The sequence below is a fragment of the Chrysemys picta genome, chromosome 1 (assembly GCF_011386835.1).
Source record: "Chrysemys picta bellii isolate R12L10 chromosome 1, ASM1138683v2, whole genome shotgun sequence".
NCBI classification, from domain to species: Eukaryota; Metazoa; Chordata; order Testudines; family Emydidae; genus Chrysemys; species Chrysemys picta.
In genome coordinates this window covers 87756967-87770035 of record NC_088791.1, presented here as the reverse complement: position 1 = coordinate 87770035, position 13069 = coordinate 87756967, and the positions used below count along the sequence as shown (strand labels likewise).

General features: G+C 41.5%; 1 protein-coding gene across 1 annotated transcript in view; it reads right to left on the bottom strand.

The window, feature by feature from the left end:
- UTP20 (UTP20 small subunit processome component) overlaps window positions 1-13069 on the bottom strand; it is an 84931-nt gene that overhangs the window by 50369 nt on the left and 21493 nt on the right. The window contains exons 16-25 of the mRNA XM_065561380.1: window positions 11712-11862; window positions 11290-11352; window positions 10800-10958; window positions 8952-9028; window positions 7949-8028; window positions 6799-7042; window positions 5598-5801; window positions 3690-3780; window positions 1352-1437; window positions 539-664 (exon numbers count right to left, since the gene is read on the bottom strand). Coding sequence (XP_065417452.1) covers window positions 539-664; window positions 1352-1437; window positions 3690-3780; window positions 5598-5801; window positions 6799-7042; window positions 7949-8028; window positions 8952-9028; window positions 10800-10958; window positions 11290-11352; window positions 11712-11862 — 1281 coding nt within the window. The remainder of the gene's footprint in view (window positions 1-538; window positions 665-1351; window positions 1438-3689; window positions 3781-5597; window positions 5802-6798; window positions 7043-7948; window positions 8029-8951; window positions 9029-10799; window positions 10959-11289; window positions 11353-11711; window positions 11863-13069) is intronic.

Sequence of the window (13069 nt, the reverse complement as noted above, 5' to 3'; positions counted from 1 at the left end):
TAACTAATACTCCCCACGATTACCTCTATTGCTGCTTGACACCCAGTAACACTACCAGAAAGGGTGTGCTCTTGCTCCCAACAAGGTCACTGGAAATTTTGCTAGTGATCTGAATGGGAGCACAGCTTAAGTATGAATTATCAAAGCATCACGCTAGTATGAAGACAGAGTTATAGCTGAGGAAGCACTTTCATTGTAAAATGCTATTTCCATGTATTTATCAAATAAATGTAATACCCTGAGGGTGAAAATCTCTCAGATTTCTTCTTAAGCATATTGTTTGGAAAATATGAGCTTAACTAATGCATTCAACAATACACTACACACACACACACACACACACACACACACACACACACACACACACGTATTAAGGTGAATACCATGTACAGTAATGAACAAGGAGTTCTTAGTTGCTGTGAGAGCCATACATTTGCATCGTCTCTTTAAAATATCAACCAGAGGCTGCATTATGTTTCTTCTATAGCCATCGTTTTATTTTAATATGCAGAGTTTATGCAGTGTTTCACCCACACACCTCATAAGTACAGGAACAAGATCTGGTCGGTGTTGCATTTTAACTATAGTGTTCTCCTCGGATATGCTGAAATGAACTATTTCTTCTTTAAAGCTCTTATCTTCCAGTAACCTTTGCAAGTTCTCCCTGCAAATATTAAACAGTTATTTATTAAAGGATCACATCCTTACCCTTTTAACAAAAGGGTAAGTAAATCAACTAGCTCAACTCCATTACATAGACTGCTACTTTTCATACAGAGTTCTGTAAAGGCTATCCAAGTGGGTGCATAATGGTTATAAAGAACTACAAAAATCCTTTACTGAAAAGATCGCAATTGGCCACTACATACCATGGTGGGTCTGGATGAGGGAAAAGGTTTGTTTTGTTTTGAGAAAGAGTTCAAATCTGATAGATAAAATATTTCAGTTTTTCCATTTCTGAATGAACATGACCCTACTGCACTCCTCTGCCTTCTCTAAAACAAAAACAGCAATTCCTCTTCTCAGATATCTGCTTTTCAAGACTAGTCTAGGTTACCTTCTGTGACTGTAGCTAGATCTCAGGCACAATGGCATGTAGGTGACAACCTCTTTTCTTCTTTATCGTCTACAAAAGCTTTTTCCATTTTAATTTAAATATAAATAGGAGAAGCTTTTTTTTTTAATTCTGTCCATTTCCAAATTCAGATTTGGAATAGGAATATTAATTTTTCTTGGGTTCAGAAAGTTGTGGATATTTCTCTTAGAAGCAGATGATGCCAAATATCATAAATACATGTTTGATGTGCTACCTAATGATTTATCTGTGTTGGAAGAATTTTAAAGCTCTTACTTGTATGGCAGTAGGTGCGGATGCTTGTAAGTCATGATGCAGTCAAGGGCTACTTTTTGCACATTCTGGTCTTGATGGGACAACAGCTGAAGGTAACATTTTACAAGAAATGAAAATTAGGAGAAAGCCCAAATAATATATACACTTCTCCTTATACCACTAGATCAAGATGATTTACTCAAGAGAGAATTCAGCCCTTAAATGGGGGGCGGGAGAAAGAGAGAGTAATTATCTAACCTAAAGGGATCCACAATAAAGGGAATTTCATTTTAGAACAGTCATTTAAAAGACACCAAGCAGCAAATATTTCCTACCACTATACATCTAAGAGAGATAGTTACAGAACACATTAGTTACTTGTTTCTAAAAAGAAAAAACAAAAACAAAAATCCAGGACATCATTACTGGTATTTGATGGCATAGCTGCTGGAACTAGAGGTGCTGGGGTGCTGCCGCACCCCCGGGCTTGAAGTGGTTTCCATCATATCCAGGGTTTACAGTTTGGTTCAATGGCTCTCAGCACCCCCACTACACAAATTGTTCCAAAGCCCGTTTGATGGGTACAGCAATTAAACAACGCAATCATCAACTTGTGTTTTAACAAGTTATTTTTATAGAGTGTCTTTTGCAAGATCACTTTCGGGCCAGCATTGTATTTGTGTCACACTGGGTAAAATAATGGATCAGCCAAACCATTCCAAAATGTTTGCGCCACATACATCCAAGTTACGAAAACGCACATAGAACATTAGACTTGTTAAAAAGAGAAATACAAGGGGAATAATCAAAAACCCATCAACAATAGCATTAAGGGGTGAATCCTGCCAATGGCCAGGCTAAGAGGAATACGGAACATTACCAAAAACCTCACCTTTCCCCCACCTAGTTCTTCAGTTCCATGGTAAACAGCACATAGCAAAATCCCCATTTTTGATGTGATCTGTTTTAACCCACCCAGCATTCGGAAGGCATGGTATCAATCCAGCAGTTGTGCTACAGCGCGGAGCTAACAAATAGCACATCAGTTTTGCCATATTTGGTTGTTCTGCACTCTTTAAAAATGTTAGTTAAATAAAACGTTTTTAAAATTTACAAGTCTGGTCAATATTTTCCTAAAAAACACAGACAAGCAATCGAACCCACAGAGAGCAGCTCTTTCCTAAGCAAAGTTCAGAGGTTTACAGGAGTACAATGAATGCTGAAGCATTCCATTAGAGCAGAAGCTGGTGATCTGAGACGGACTGAACACTGGGGAACTAAAGCAGTAACACAGAATGAATGGTTAGCTGGTATATGCCAAAGGATGTATGAATGTATGTCTTGAATGATCAAAGTTAAGTTCATGTCTCATGGATGATCATTCAACACGTGTTGTTAAAGAAGACAAGATTTTGGCAATTCCTTTTGGCACAACACTTTTACAGGGACTTATTTCCAAAAAATTCAAGTTGATAAACTCAGTCCGGTTTCCTGAGGGAGCACCCTTTAAATAGCATATCTTGGATTTATAATTTCCCTTAAAAATTACTTTTTCCCCTTCTCCCCATTTATGTTTAGACGGGGACTTTTAGGCAGAGACAAGCCACACCTCTCTTCACACCTCTGGCTACCGCTTGCTGCCTGTTTACATTCAGTTTCAGCGTTGCAGCCTGCTGTTACTGGTAAAACCCCTATGCAGAGCCTGGGGAAGGATGGACACCATCAAACAACAAAAGTGAAGAAACAGAAAAATAAAGAGAAAGGCATTTTTCTCTCCAATCTCTCTCAGCTATCTGGCCTGGTTTCTCAGGGCACGTGTACACTACAGGCACTACAAAAGCACAGCTATGCCACTGTAGCGCCCATTGACGCTTCCCAACACTGATGGAAGAGATTTTCCTGTCAATGCAGGTAATCCACTTCCCCAAGAGGCAGTGAGGCTGGCTTAACTACAGCACTCGAAGAGTGTGAATTTCTCACACCCCTGAGCAACATACTAGGTCAATCTGAATTTTAGGTGTAGACCAGGGCTTAGACTGATGGTCACGACCAAGTTTTCTTTCTCCATGGCTAGATGGAAAGGGGATCCTGAAACTTTCCTTTGTACCATGGGGCTACAATACAGAAAAGGTCAAGAACTGCTGAGCTATGGTAATGTTAGGAGTCACTTTTAACACAGTGCAAAATTTTCAGATAGTGATATTCAAGTTGACTGTGTCCCTTTAAGGCGTAACTGCTGTACACTGCATTGCAACAGTCAGTCATTCTCTTTACAAAGAAGGACCCTTTGGCTTGGTGTTCAGATAAGACAGGAATATATTTGTTTATTAAGCAATACAAAAATGTTAAGTATTATTACCTGATTGTACAACTCATTTAACTTTGATTCCAGATACAGCGCACGTGGATTCAAAAACTTGGAGAAAACTTGCAAATGGGCTATTAGCTGCCTGAAACAAAAACAAAACACGCTTTTAACAATGAAACAGATACACACCCTGTGTTATTACCAACGGGCAGGAGAAATGCACCAAGATTCTGAGTTTCTGAACGTCAGTATGTAGGGCTACACTTACCAACAGGCTCAAATGGCAGTGGAAGGATTTGATGTATACCAGTGCAAAAGAGTGGTAGGGATAAACTGGACCTGGGGACAGGACTGCACCACCCAAGAACAGCCACATCTCCACTTGCTGGGGAAAGGGAGAAGTGGGGGGATGGGGGAGGAGAAGGGAAATCAACCGTGCCAAAAATGATCAGGACTGGTCAAAAAGGTACACGTGCAGAACAGCACGAGTCTACACTGATTCAGCAGCTACCTGTAGAGGTCCACACCAAAAAATTTCTACTGAATCTGCCACATGATTTGAATTTCCTCCACCCTGTCTAACCCCAGCAAAGGGAGGTGCTGTAACCATTATCTACCCTCCACAGACAGTACTGTAATATGGTCTCCGCTGAATGACGACTCGTGATGGAGTTGTGCACAATACGTGTTACCAGGCACACACCAGTCTCTCAGATCACGCCTAGCTCTTATTTTTTCATCATTTTCAAGGAGGAGTTTGTAATATACATTTTGTAAGAGCCTAAACTACAGTGGTGCAAATCTGACAGTATAATGAGTCGTCCAGGGTCAAGAGGAAAAGTGTTCACTAAAGAATTCATTAACAACAAGCCAGTAAACCTTTTGCACCTTAGTTATTGCTACCAGCATTTTAAAAGTTTCCATTTAGGAACAAGAACATTTTGAAGCAGAAGTTCAAATCTGGTGACAATCTGATTTTTGTAATTATTACTAATTCACAGATCTGAACCACTCAGCTCAGGGAACAGAACAAAATAATAGAACTGATAAAACACCTACAATTAAGCCAGAATATAGACTAGAATTTATTGCATCTTAATGTGCAAGATGACATTTTTAAAGTTCTTTGTTGCTACAAATGTCATTCTCAAACAGGCAAAAATAGTTCATTTGAATCACCTAAAATGTGTATTTGACAGATATCAGCAGGGTAAAAAGGCCATAATCAAGAAGTTTCAAAACTGTGTTTTACGACACAAGCCATAGACAATTTACTCACAAAATAACTTGATATTGTTGAACAATGATGTCACGATAGCATATATTTATAGCAAGAAATACCAGAAAACCTGTCAAGAACAAGGACATCAGGGCCAAGATTTTCAAAAATGGGTGTCTAAAGCTAGACTCTGAAATCCGTAATTGGGTGCCTACAATGATTTTCAGAAGGCCTGCATGCCCATCAGCTCCCACTGACTTTAAAAGAAAAGCAGACACACACAGAGGCAACAGTTATTCCCCCCCAAACAGTAACTTTGGAATCCTGCTAGGGCTGCCAACCCCCACAGGACTGTCCTGAGTCTCCAGGAATTAAAGGTTAGTGATGAAACCTCCAGGAATACATCCAACCAAAATTGGGATCCCTAGACCCCGCACTATTTTTGCTTCAAATTATGCAAAGCTATGGCCTAATACCCATCTTACGGTAGTGCCCAGAGGCTCCCGTCAGGGTCCCCCACTAGTGCTAGGTGTCGCATGGGGACAGGACCCCCCCTTTCCCCCCCCCCAAAGAGCTCACAAAAGACTGGAATAGACGAAGGAAGGGGAAAGGGATGCACATAAGCCCAGTGATCATAACCAAGTGAGTCACCCCATTCCTATGAAGCCTTTTAAAACACCAAACGGTTAATGTTTGCATTTCACTTGCTCCCTGCCCAATCAAACAAAAGCAAAACTCACTTTGCTGCAGCTCTTCTCGTTTTCTTTTTTTGCAACCCTTCAACCACCGGTTCTACCATTCCCTCCATCTCCTCTTTCTCCACCTCCTGGGTAGCTTGGTGTATCTCTTCAGTGGGTTTTTCTTCCTCTTCTACTGCACCTCTGTTTTTCTTTCTAAGATCCTGGATTGGAGCCACCAGAGAATCTGCTGGGTAATACTCATTGCTATATTAAAAATAAATCAAATCAAATCAATAGAACAGTATCTGCTGGCGTGAGGTTTGTTTGAAGCTGTTCACAATTGGAAGTTCCAATTATCCACAGAGTTGTGCCTGGTGACACTGTACAGTTCAAGATCCCCAAAAGCGGTTCATTTCAGCATGCAGATGGGCATTTCTTCTATTGTGAATGGCGGAGATATTAAAGGAAGTGAGCAAATGTAAAGGAAAAAGACAATGAAAGGGAAAAAAAATTAAAGGACTAAGATCAGAAAAACGTGGTGAGGAAAAAGAAGAGAAAGTGAATCTAAGTAGAATGGGAGAATTTTTTTAAAAAGTTGGCAGGGATGTGTGAAAATGTAAGTTAGGAAGTGTAGGAATTGATGATGTATTATATAGTAGAAGCCCTCTTACTTGAAAACAGTTAAAAGCAATCTAGACAAAGCACTGTAGGAAATACACTATAAAGAAGAGTCAAGGGCTGGCAGGGGAAATAGAGTGAGGGCCTAATTCACAGCCTGCTGGAGTGAATAGAAAGACTCCCACTGATTTTAGTGGGCACCGAACCAGGCCCTAGATACACTAAAAGGTATTTTCCTATTTCTGTCTGAATAAAAATACATGCTTTCATTTTACGAACAGGGGAGACAAGGAGGAGCCTCATCTTCAAGTCTATTTCCAAGACACTTTACTTCCATTGAAACTACACCCTCCGTAGCAGTAGCGAGGCTGTGTCACCAGAACTCATTAGTAAACTGGGGCTCAACACAGCAGCCAATTGACAGCTTACATTTCAGGTTGCTTTATTTTTTCCACTCTCTCTAGCATGAGCTATGTTTAACCGAAAGGAAGGACCAACTTCAATATAAAATTCAGGTCTCAGGAAATAAAATCCATTAAAAAAAACAAACCACCCATCAGTTGTCTTATAGGGACCCTAGTAACTCTGCCTTCATTTATGACATTTCCAAGCAACATGTCTCATCGCTGAACATGTCACTTACCTAATGAATCTCAAGAGAAGTGGGGAAAGCTCCCTTGACCTGGGCTCCACTCTGTCTGGAAACTTGGCCAACGCCTTCCAAAGCAGAAACCGGAAGTTTGCGTAATCTATCCGCTCACTGCAATCCGTTCTAAACCTCAGCTGCTCGAGATACAGGCTTCCCACATTTCCTTCTCGGATCTTCTCACTCTCAGCATCTGTAGTGCCTGCCTGCTCTTCACTCAGCTCGTCTTGCAGCTCTCTCTCTATATAGGAAACAAACCACGGTCCTCATTACTTCAAGAAAACTTCAAAGAGCTTATTCAGTAATTACTGGTGGTGGGGTCAGTGCCCTGGGATAAATAACAGCAACCGTTTATATTAATGTTTGCCATCTATCTAGCAAATTCTGTTTAATATTGATCTGACCGCAATACAGGTTAGAAGGTACCCTGGGATGTCAAAGTTAGGCCCCTTGCTGAAGTTCTAAGCAAAGTAGCCCCAATAAATGGCTGTCCTTGTGCCATACAGTGAACCCAGTATTCACATTCAAGAGCAGGGTCAAGGAAAACAGATACATTTGGCAGAAATTCTACTGATTCCATGTTGAACAGGGTGGCGAAGAAAGATTCTCTAGAGACTAGACATTACTGAAAATCCTCACAGACTCCTACAGTCCATCATCATCATGGGCAGAACCAGTTTCGGCACAAAGCAAGCACTGCCTGGTGCCCCATATGCTAGGATGACTCTGCAACCCATGGATTGCCCCTATTTACCTCATGGGAAGTAGAAATAATAATAATATATGGAGATATACCTATCTCATAGAAATGGAAGGGACCCTGAAAGGTCATCGAGTCCAGCCCCCTGCCTTCACTAGCAGGACCACGTACTGATTTTGCCCCAGAACCCTAAGTGGTCCCCTCAAGGATTGAGCTCACAACCCTGGGTTTAGCAGGCCAATGCTCAAACCATGGGAAGGCAACAATTCTGACAGATCTCCGCTCTCTCCCTCGAGAAATGAGGCCAGAAGGGAGGGGAAAAACTTATGTCCTGATTTTTCCCCTTTTGCCAGTTTGGAGCACACCAGAGCATAAAACCAGCCCTGTTCATGAACCACCTGGACCATAGCTAAGTTAGTGTCTAAACATCTACAAAACATGAATTACCAGCATAGACAGCCGCTTTCTCCAAGTGCTCATAATAGACTTTCCAAAACTGTTTATTCTCCATTTCATTTGCATGAGACCTAACAATAAACAAGACAGTAATTAAGTAAAAAATTCCATGTGATATTAGCCAGTTATACTGCTAGTATGTTCAAAAACTTGGTGTCCAGCCCTACGCAGCATGTAGGCAAGACATTTGCTGTGTGCAGTTATAACATTTCTTTGCCTTCATCTGAAGATCCCAAAGGTTCATTGTTATCAGAATATCCTGGTTATAGCTTGTGAATACAAAGGGACCCTTTGGTACAGATGTTTTCAAGTCTTTCAATATTGCCTATGCAATAACATAGCACTTAAAACCAACACAAAGAGTCAGCGAGGATTCACCCACTGAAGATGTAGTTTAACATTTTCATGATTTCTCTTCTCCGATGGGGAAAATGACACATTATATCACAGAATGTACAGAGAAAAAGCTAAGTGGTCACAAGCCAGGCAATTCACCCTGAAAGCTGACATTCCAAACTTAGGGCTCAATCCAGTGCCCATTCAAATCAACGGGAGCTCTTCCATTGACGCAAGTAGGTTTTGCACCAGACCCTTAGTGAGGGGAGGAAGGAGAGATGGACTGATTTGTTATTTCTATAACACCTAACATATGATGGTCATAATAGTGTGAGATCAGGAGTTGGCTATCTTGGATTCGAGCCTGTTACCTTTACGTCCCAACCCTAGATGTAATTTAACAATACTTTTGCCTATGAGTCGTCTTTAATATTTGTGCATCACAAAAACAAGTTAAAAAGTAGCAGTCTATAAAGAGCAAGATTTACTTGACAGATCAGAGGCATTTCTATGGTACCTCATGTAAACGTACGTCTTGCTTGTGTGTATTTACATTTATTTTTAGGAATGCGACACATTTTTATTTAGTTTTTTAAAGGCCTGGGGGCAGCTGCAACAATACAACTGAGGCTCCCACCATCCACTAGCACATACTTACGTTATGAGCTCAACAACAGGATCCCAGAGAGGGCTGAAGTTAATATAGAGCATTCCCAGTAAATACTGAAGAGGCACCTACAGTGACACACAAGAAAACTTCTGTTTTAAAAAGCTAACAATGATATTTAAAGTAAGTATAAAAACAGCTTCACTGATCGATGAACTGCAAGAAAAAGCAATAAAGTCAAGTTAAAATCTCTCAGAATCAACACCCATAATTAAGACATTTAGATTATTATTTGTACTCTGGTAGTGCCAAGGCCACATTGTGCTAGGCACTACACAAACATATAAACAAGGAGAGTATTCCCTGTCCTGAAGTGCTTACATTGCATTAGACCCAGGGCCCATCTGGATTTGGCTCCTCATTGAGCTAAGTGACATAGAGACACACACAATCCCTGCCCCAAGGAGTTTACAACTCAAGAAGGAACGTTATAAAAGCACTTAAGTATCAGTAGTAATAAGTTAATATTTAGCTAGTACAGGAAAAATCCTGATCCTAGTAGCCTTGACAGCCCACAGCAGCATGGTCAGATTCAGCAACCATAGAGGGATGTCCCTGCAATCTATAAGGCCTCAATCCTGCAATGAGCTCCAAGTAGGCAGACCCCTGAGCCCTTGCAGAGCTCCACTGAGGTCCAATGACACAGAGTTTGTTGCCAGGTCAGGGGATAAATTGCTAACAGCTCACCCCAGCCCTTCGCATCGCCTCCACCTGCTTTCCTCTCATTACTCTTTACAGACGTGTTTAGAACGTTTATCGAAATACCATCACTTTTTTTCGGTTTTTGCCCCTGCTAGATATTGAGGCAAATATAGTTTAGTCAGTTCAGGATAAAAACACCCAACAACAAGACATACTGATCACCAATTGGAATCAAAGATATTTCCCAACTTAGTGCAATACTGCACATTTAAATGCATTATGGCACCTTATACTTTCCTCTGAAGCATCAAGCACTGGCCATTGGAGAAAGGCTAGAGAGACGATTGCTCAGGTGGGACTTTCAAAAGCACTCAAGCCGTTGTCTTCTTTTGGCTTAAAAACAGCAATGTCAGATGTCCAAGCCTAGGCTGGCAATCCTAGCTTCCAGTGATGTGGAGTGGATAGCAGAGATACCACTGGAATACGGTGGTTTTGGGCACTGTTCTAGAGTTTGACCTCTGTTTTTGGCAGTCACAAATAGGACTGTGCCTGAGGGCTTGTTTACACTTACAGCGCTGCAGATCTTAATGAAGATGCTACCTACGCTAAAGGGAGAGCTTCTCCAACTCCCAAGAGGTGGTAGCTATGGCAACGGGAGAAGCCCTCCTGTCAACACAGCACTGTCTACACTGGGAGTCACATCAATATAACTATGTCACTCAGGGGTGTGGATTTTCCACACCGGAGTGATGTAGTTATACCGACATACATTTGTATGCCCCCACCTATGGAGAAGTCAGGCGCGTAATACCATGCAATGTGCGGATGTGATTTAAAGTGAACCATATTTTCCATGGGAGCGAAAACCCGCATGGGTCTTTGGTTAGGTGCTTGATGAGGTGTTTGTTCGGGATGCTGATGTCTTTCCACCTTACTCACCATTGATCTTCAGGGGAAAGCCTCATGTCTTTGAGCTCTGGTGCTGCAAACTAAAGGGAGTCAGGAGCAGCAAAGTCCCAGTGACTAGTAATGAAAGTTGAGCTCTTAACTCACTCATGATGATTAGTTTCTTTCCAGCCTGCATTTACTGAAGCCTTCACAAGTCACTGAAAAAACTCATGATGAAGTAAAATGCAAAATTTTCTTGCCTTATAAAAAGGAAACAATCCATTGTACCTTTCGGCAGTAACTTCTCACCTCATGTAAAGGTCCATCTGGTACTGTAGACTGCACCACATCATGCCTCAGTTTCCTTAAATGAAGAAGTTTTTCTCTATAATCATTCACACTGGCTGGCACGAGTTCAGCTTGAAGTAATATGGCAAACACGGACTGAAGCTCTCCTGTTCCATCATCCTGAACAAACCAGTGAAATGCCTTTTGTTAGAGGATTCCTCTAGACAATTGTTTTGTCATAATTCACTATTTAAAGGCACAGGCTCAGCTGCTGTAAACTGGCATAGCTCCACTGAATTTGATGGAGCTACAGAGATTTCCACCAGCTGAGGATCGGGCCCATAAAATTACAGTCTGAAAAAACAAATAAGTATAAAGGGAGCCCACTTTAGCTAAAGAACAGAGACTAGCATGTGTAACTGGCAAATAAAGTCAGTGTCAAGAAAACCGCTTATATTAAAAACAACACCCCCGTGGTTTTGAAATGTTAAAGCAGAAATGGTAATACTACCTTGGTTGATGTAGGAAGCTGAGCCTCAAAATGATTTAAAATCCTTATTGTCAAGAGTCGGACCTATTAAAAGTGAAAGCATGTTTTAGAGGCGTACTGCAAATGGTGAAAGGCCATTGAAAATGGCACAATTTTAAAGAGATGAAGGGCATTCACTCTTGCACATAATTGCACATTTCACCTTTAGGCCTTTTTTATTTAGCTTATTTCCAACACCGCTAGTTAAGAATTCATTTTTCCATTAAAAAGAACAGGAGTACTTGTGGCACCTTAGAGACAAACATTTGTTAGTCTCTAAGGTGCCACAAGTACTCCTGTTCTTTTTGCGGATACAGACTAACACGGCTGCTACTCTAAAAACTTTTTCCATTAAAACACAAATCATCTTGCACATACTGGAAACCGTTAGAAAAGAAGATTACCTTAGAGGTGCTGGAGGAAATATTTGTTTTCAGTTTATCAAACAAATCCATTAAGTTCTCATGGGAAAGAGGATCCTGGCAACCACACAAAGCCAACCTCGTATAATAGAGATCAGCCAGTAGCAAGACCGATGGGTCTGAAGGAAAGGTGCTGAAACAAAATATTTGTTTATTATTGTACAAGGTGAACCACGATAAAAAAAAATCTCATATGGGGGAACCCTCTTCCCCCAAATCAGGATTCTGCTAGCACATTACACACCAGTAAGGTCTAAATTACGCAGGGCAAATGAGACATGTGAGGGTCTTTCATTTCCCTCTCTGCCTGTAACTGGACCTGCAGCTCTGTGGCTGGAAGGTTAAGCATGTGCATGCAGAGATCCTGAATGAGCAGGGACCTGCACAGGGGTGCTATGAGGATAAAATCCATTAATGATTGTCAAGCACTCAGATACAGTGGTGATGGAGGCCCATATAAGTAGTAATGCTGCAAGTCCCAATTTGTTTTCTCTGGCTGGATTGGGAGAACTCTGTTGGGAGATCATACAGACCTTAAACACTTTCTGTAATTGCTCAGTTATTATTAGGGCCCTACCAAATTCATGGCCATGAAAAACACATCACGGACCGTGAAATCTGATCTTGTGCGTGCTTTTACCTTATACTATACAAATTTCATGGGGGAGACCAGCATTTCTCAAATTGGGAGTCCTGACCAAAAAGAGAGTTGCAGGAGGGTCACAAGTTATTTTAGGAGGATCACGGTATTGTTACCCTTACTTCTCCACTGCCTTCCAGAGCTGGGCGGCCGGAGAGTGGCAGCTGTTGGCCAGGTGCCCAGCTCTGAAGGCAGCGCCCCGCCAGCAGCAGTGCAGAAATAAGGGTGGCAATACCATACCATGCCACCTTTACTTCTGCGCTGCTGCTGGCGACGGCTCTGCCTTCAGAGTTGGGCTCCTGGCCAACAGCAGCTGCTCTGCAGCTGCCCAGCTCTGAAGGCAGCGCCAGCGCCACCGCCAACAGCAGCACAGAAGTAAGGGTAGCAGTACTGCAACCCCCCCCTACAATAACTTTGGGCACCTCCCCCCATCAACTCCTTTTTGGGTCAGGACCCCTACAATTACAACACTGTGAAATTTCAGATTTAAAGAGCTGAAATCATGAAATTTACTATTTTTAAAATCCTATGACCATAAAATTGACCAAAATGGACTGTGAATTTGGTAGGCCCCTAGTTATTATATATGTTAATTATTAGTTGAAGAGGGTTAATGGAATAGTCAGTTTTCATAAGTGTTTATTAAAATGCGGAGATCAAAAGCGAGGTGCTCCCTCTTACTGCGGGAGAGTACAAAATA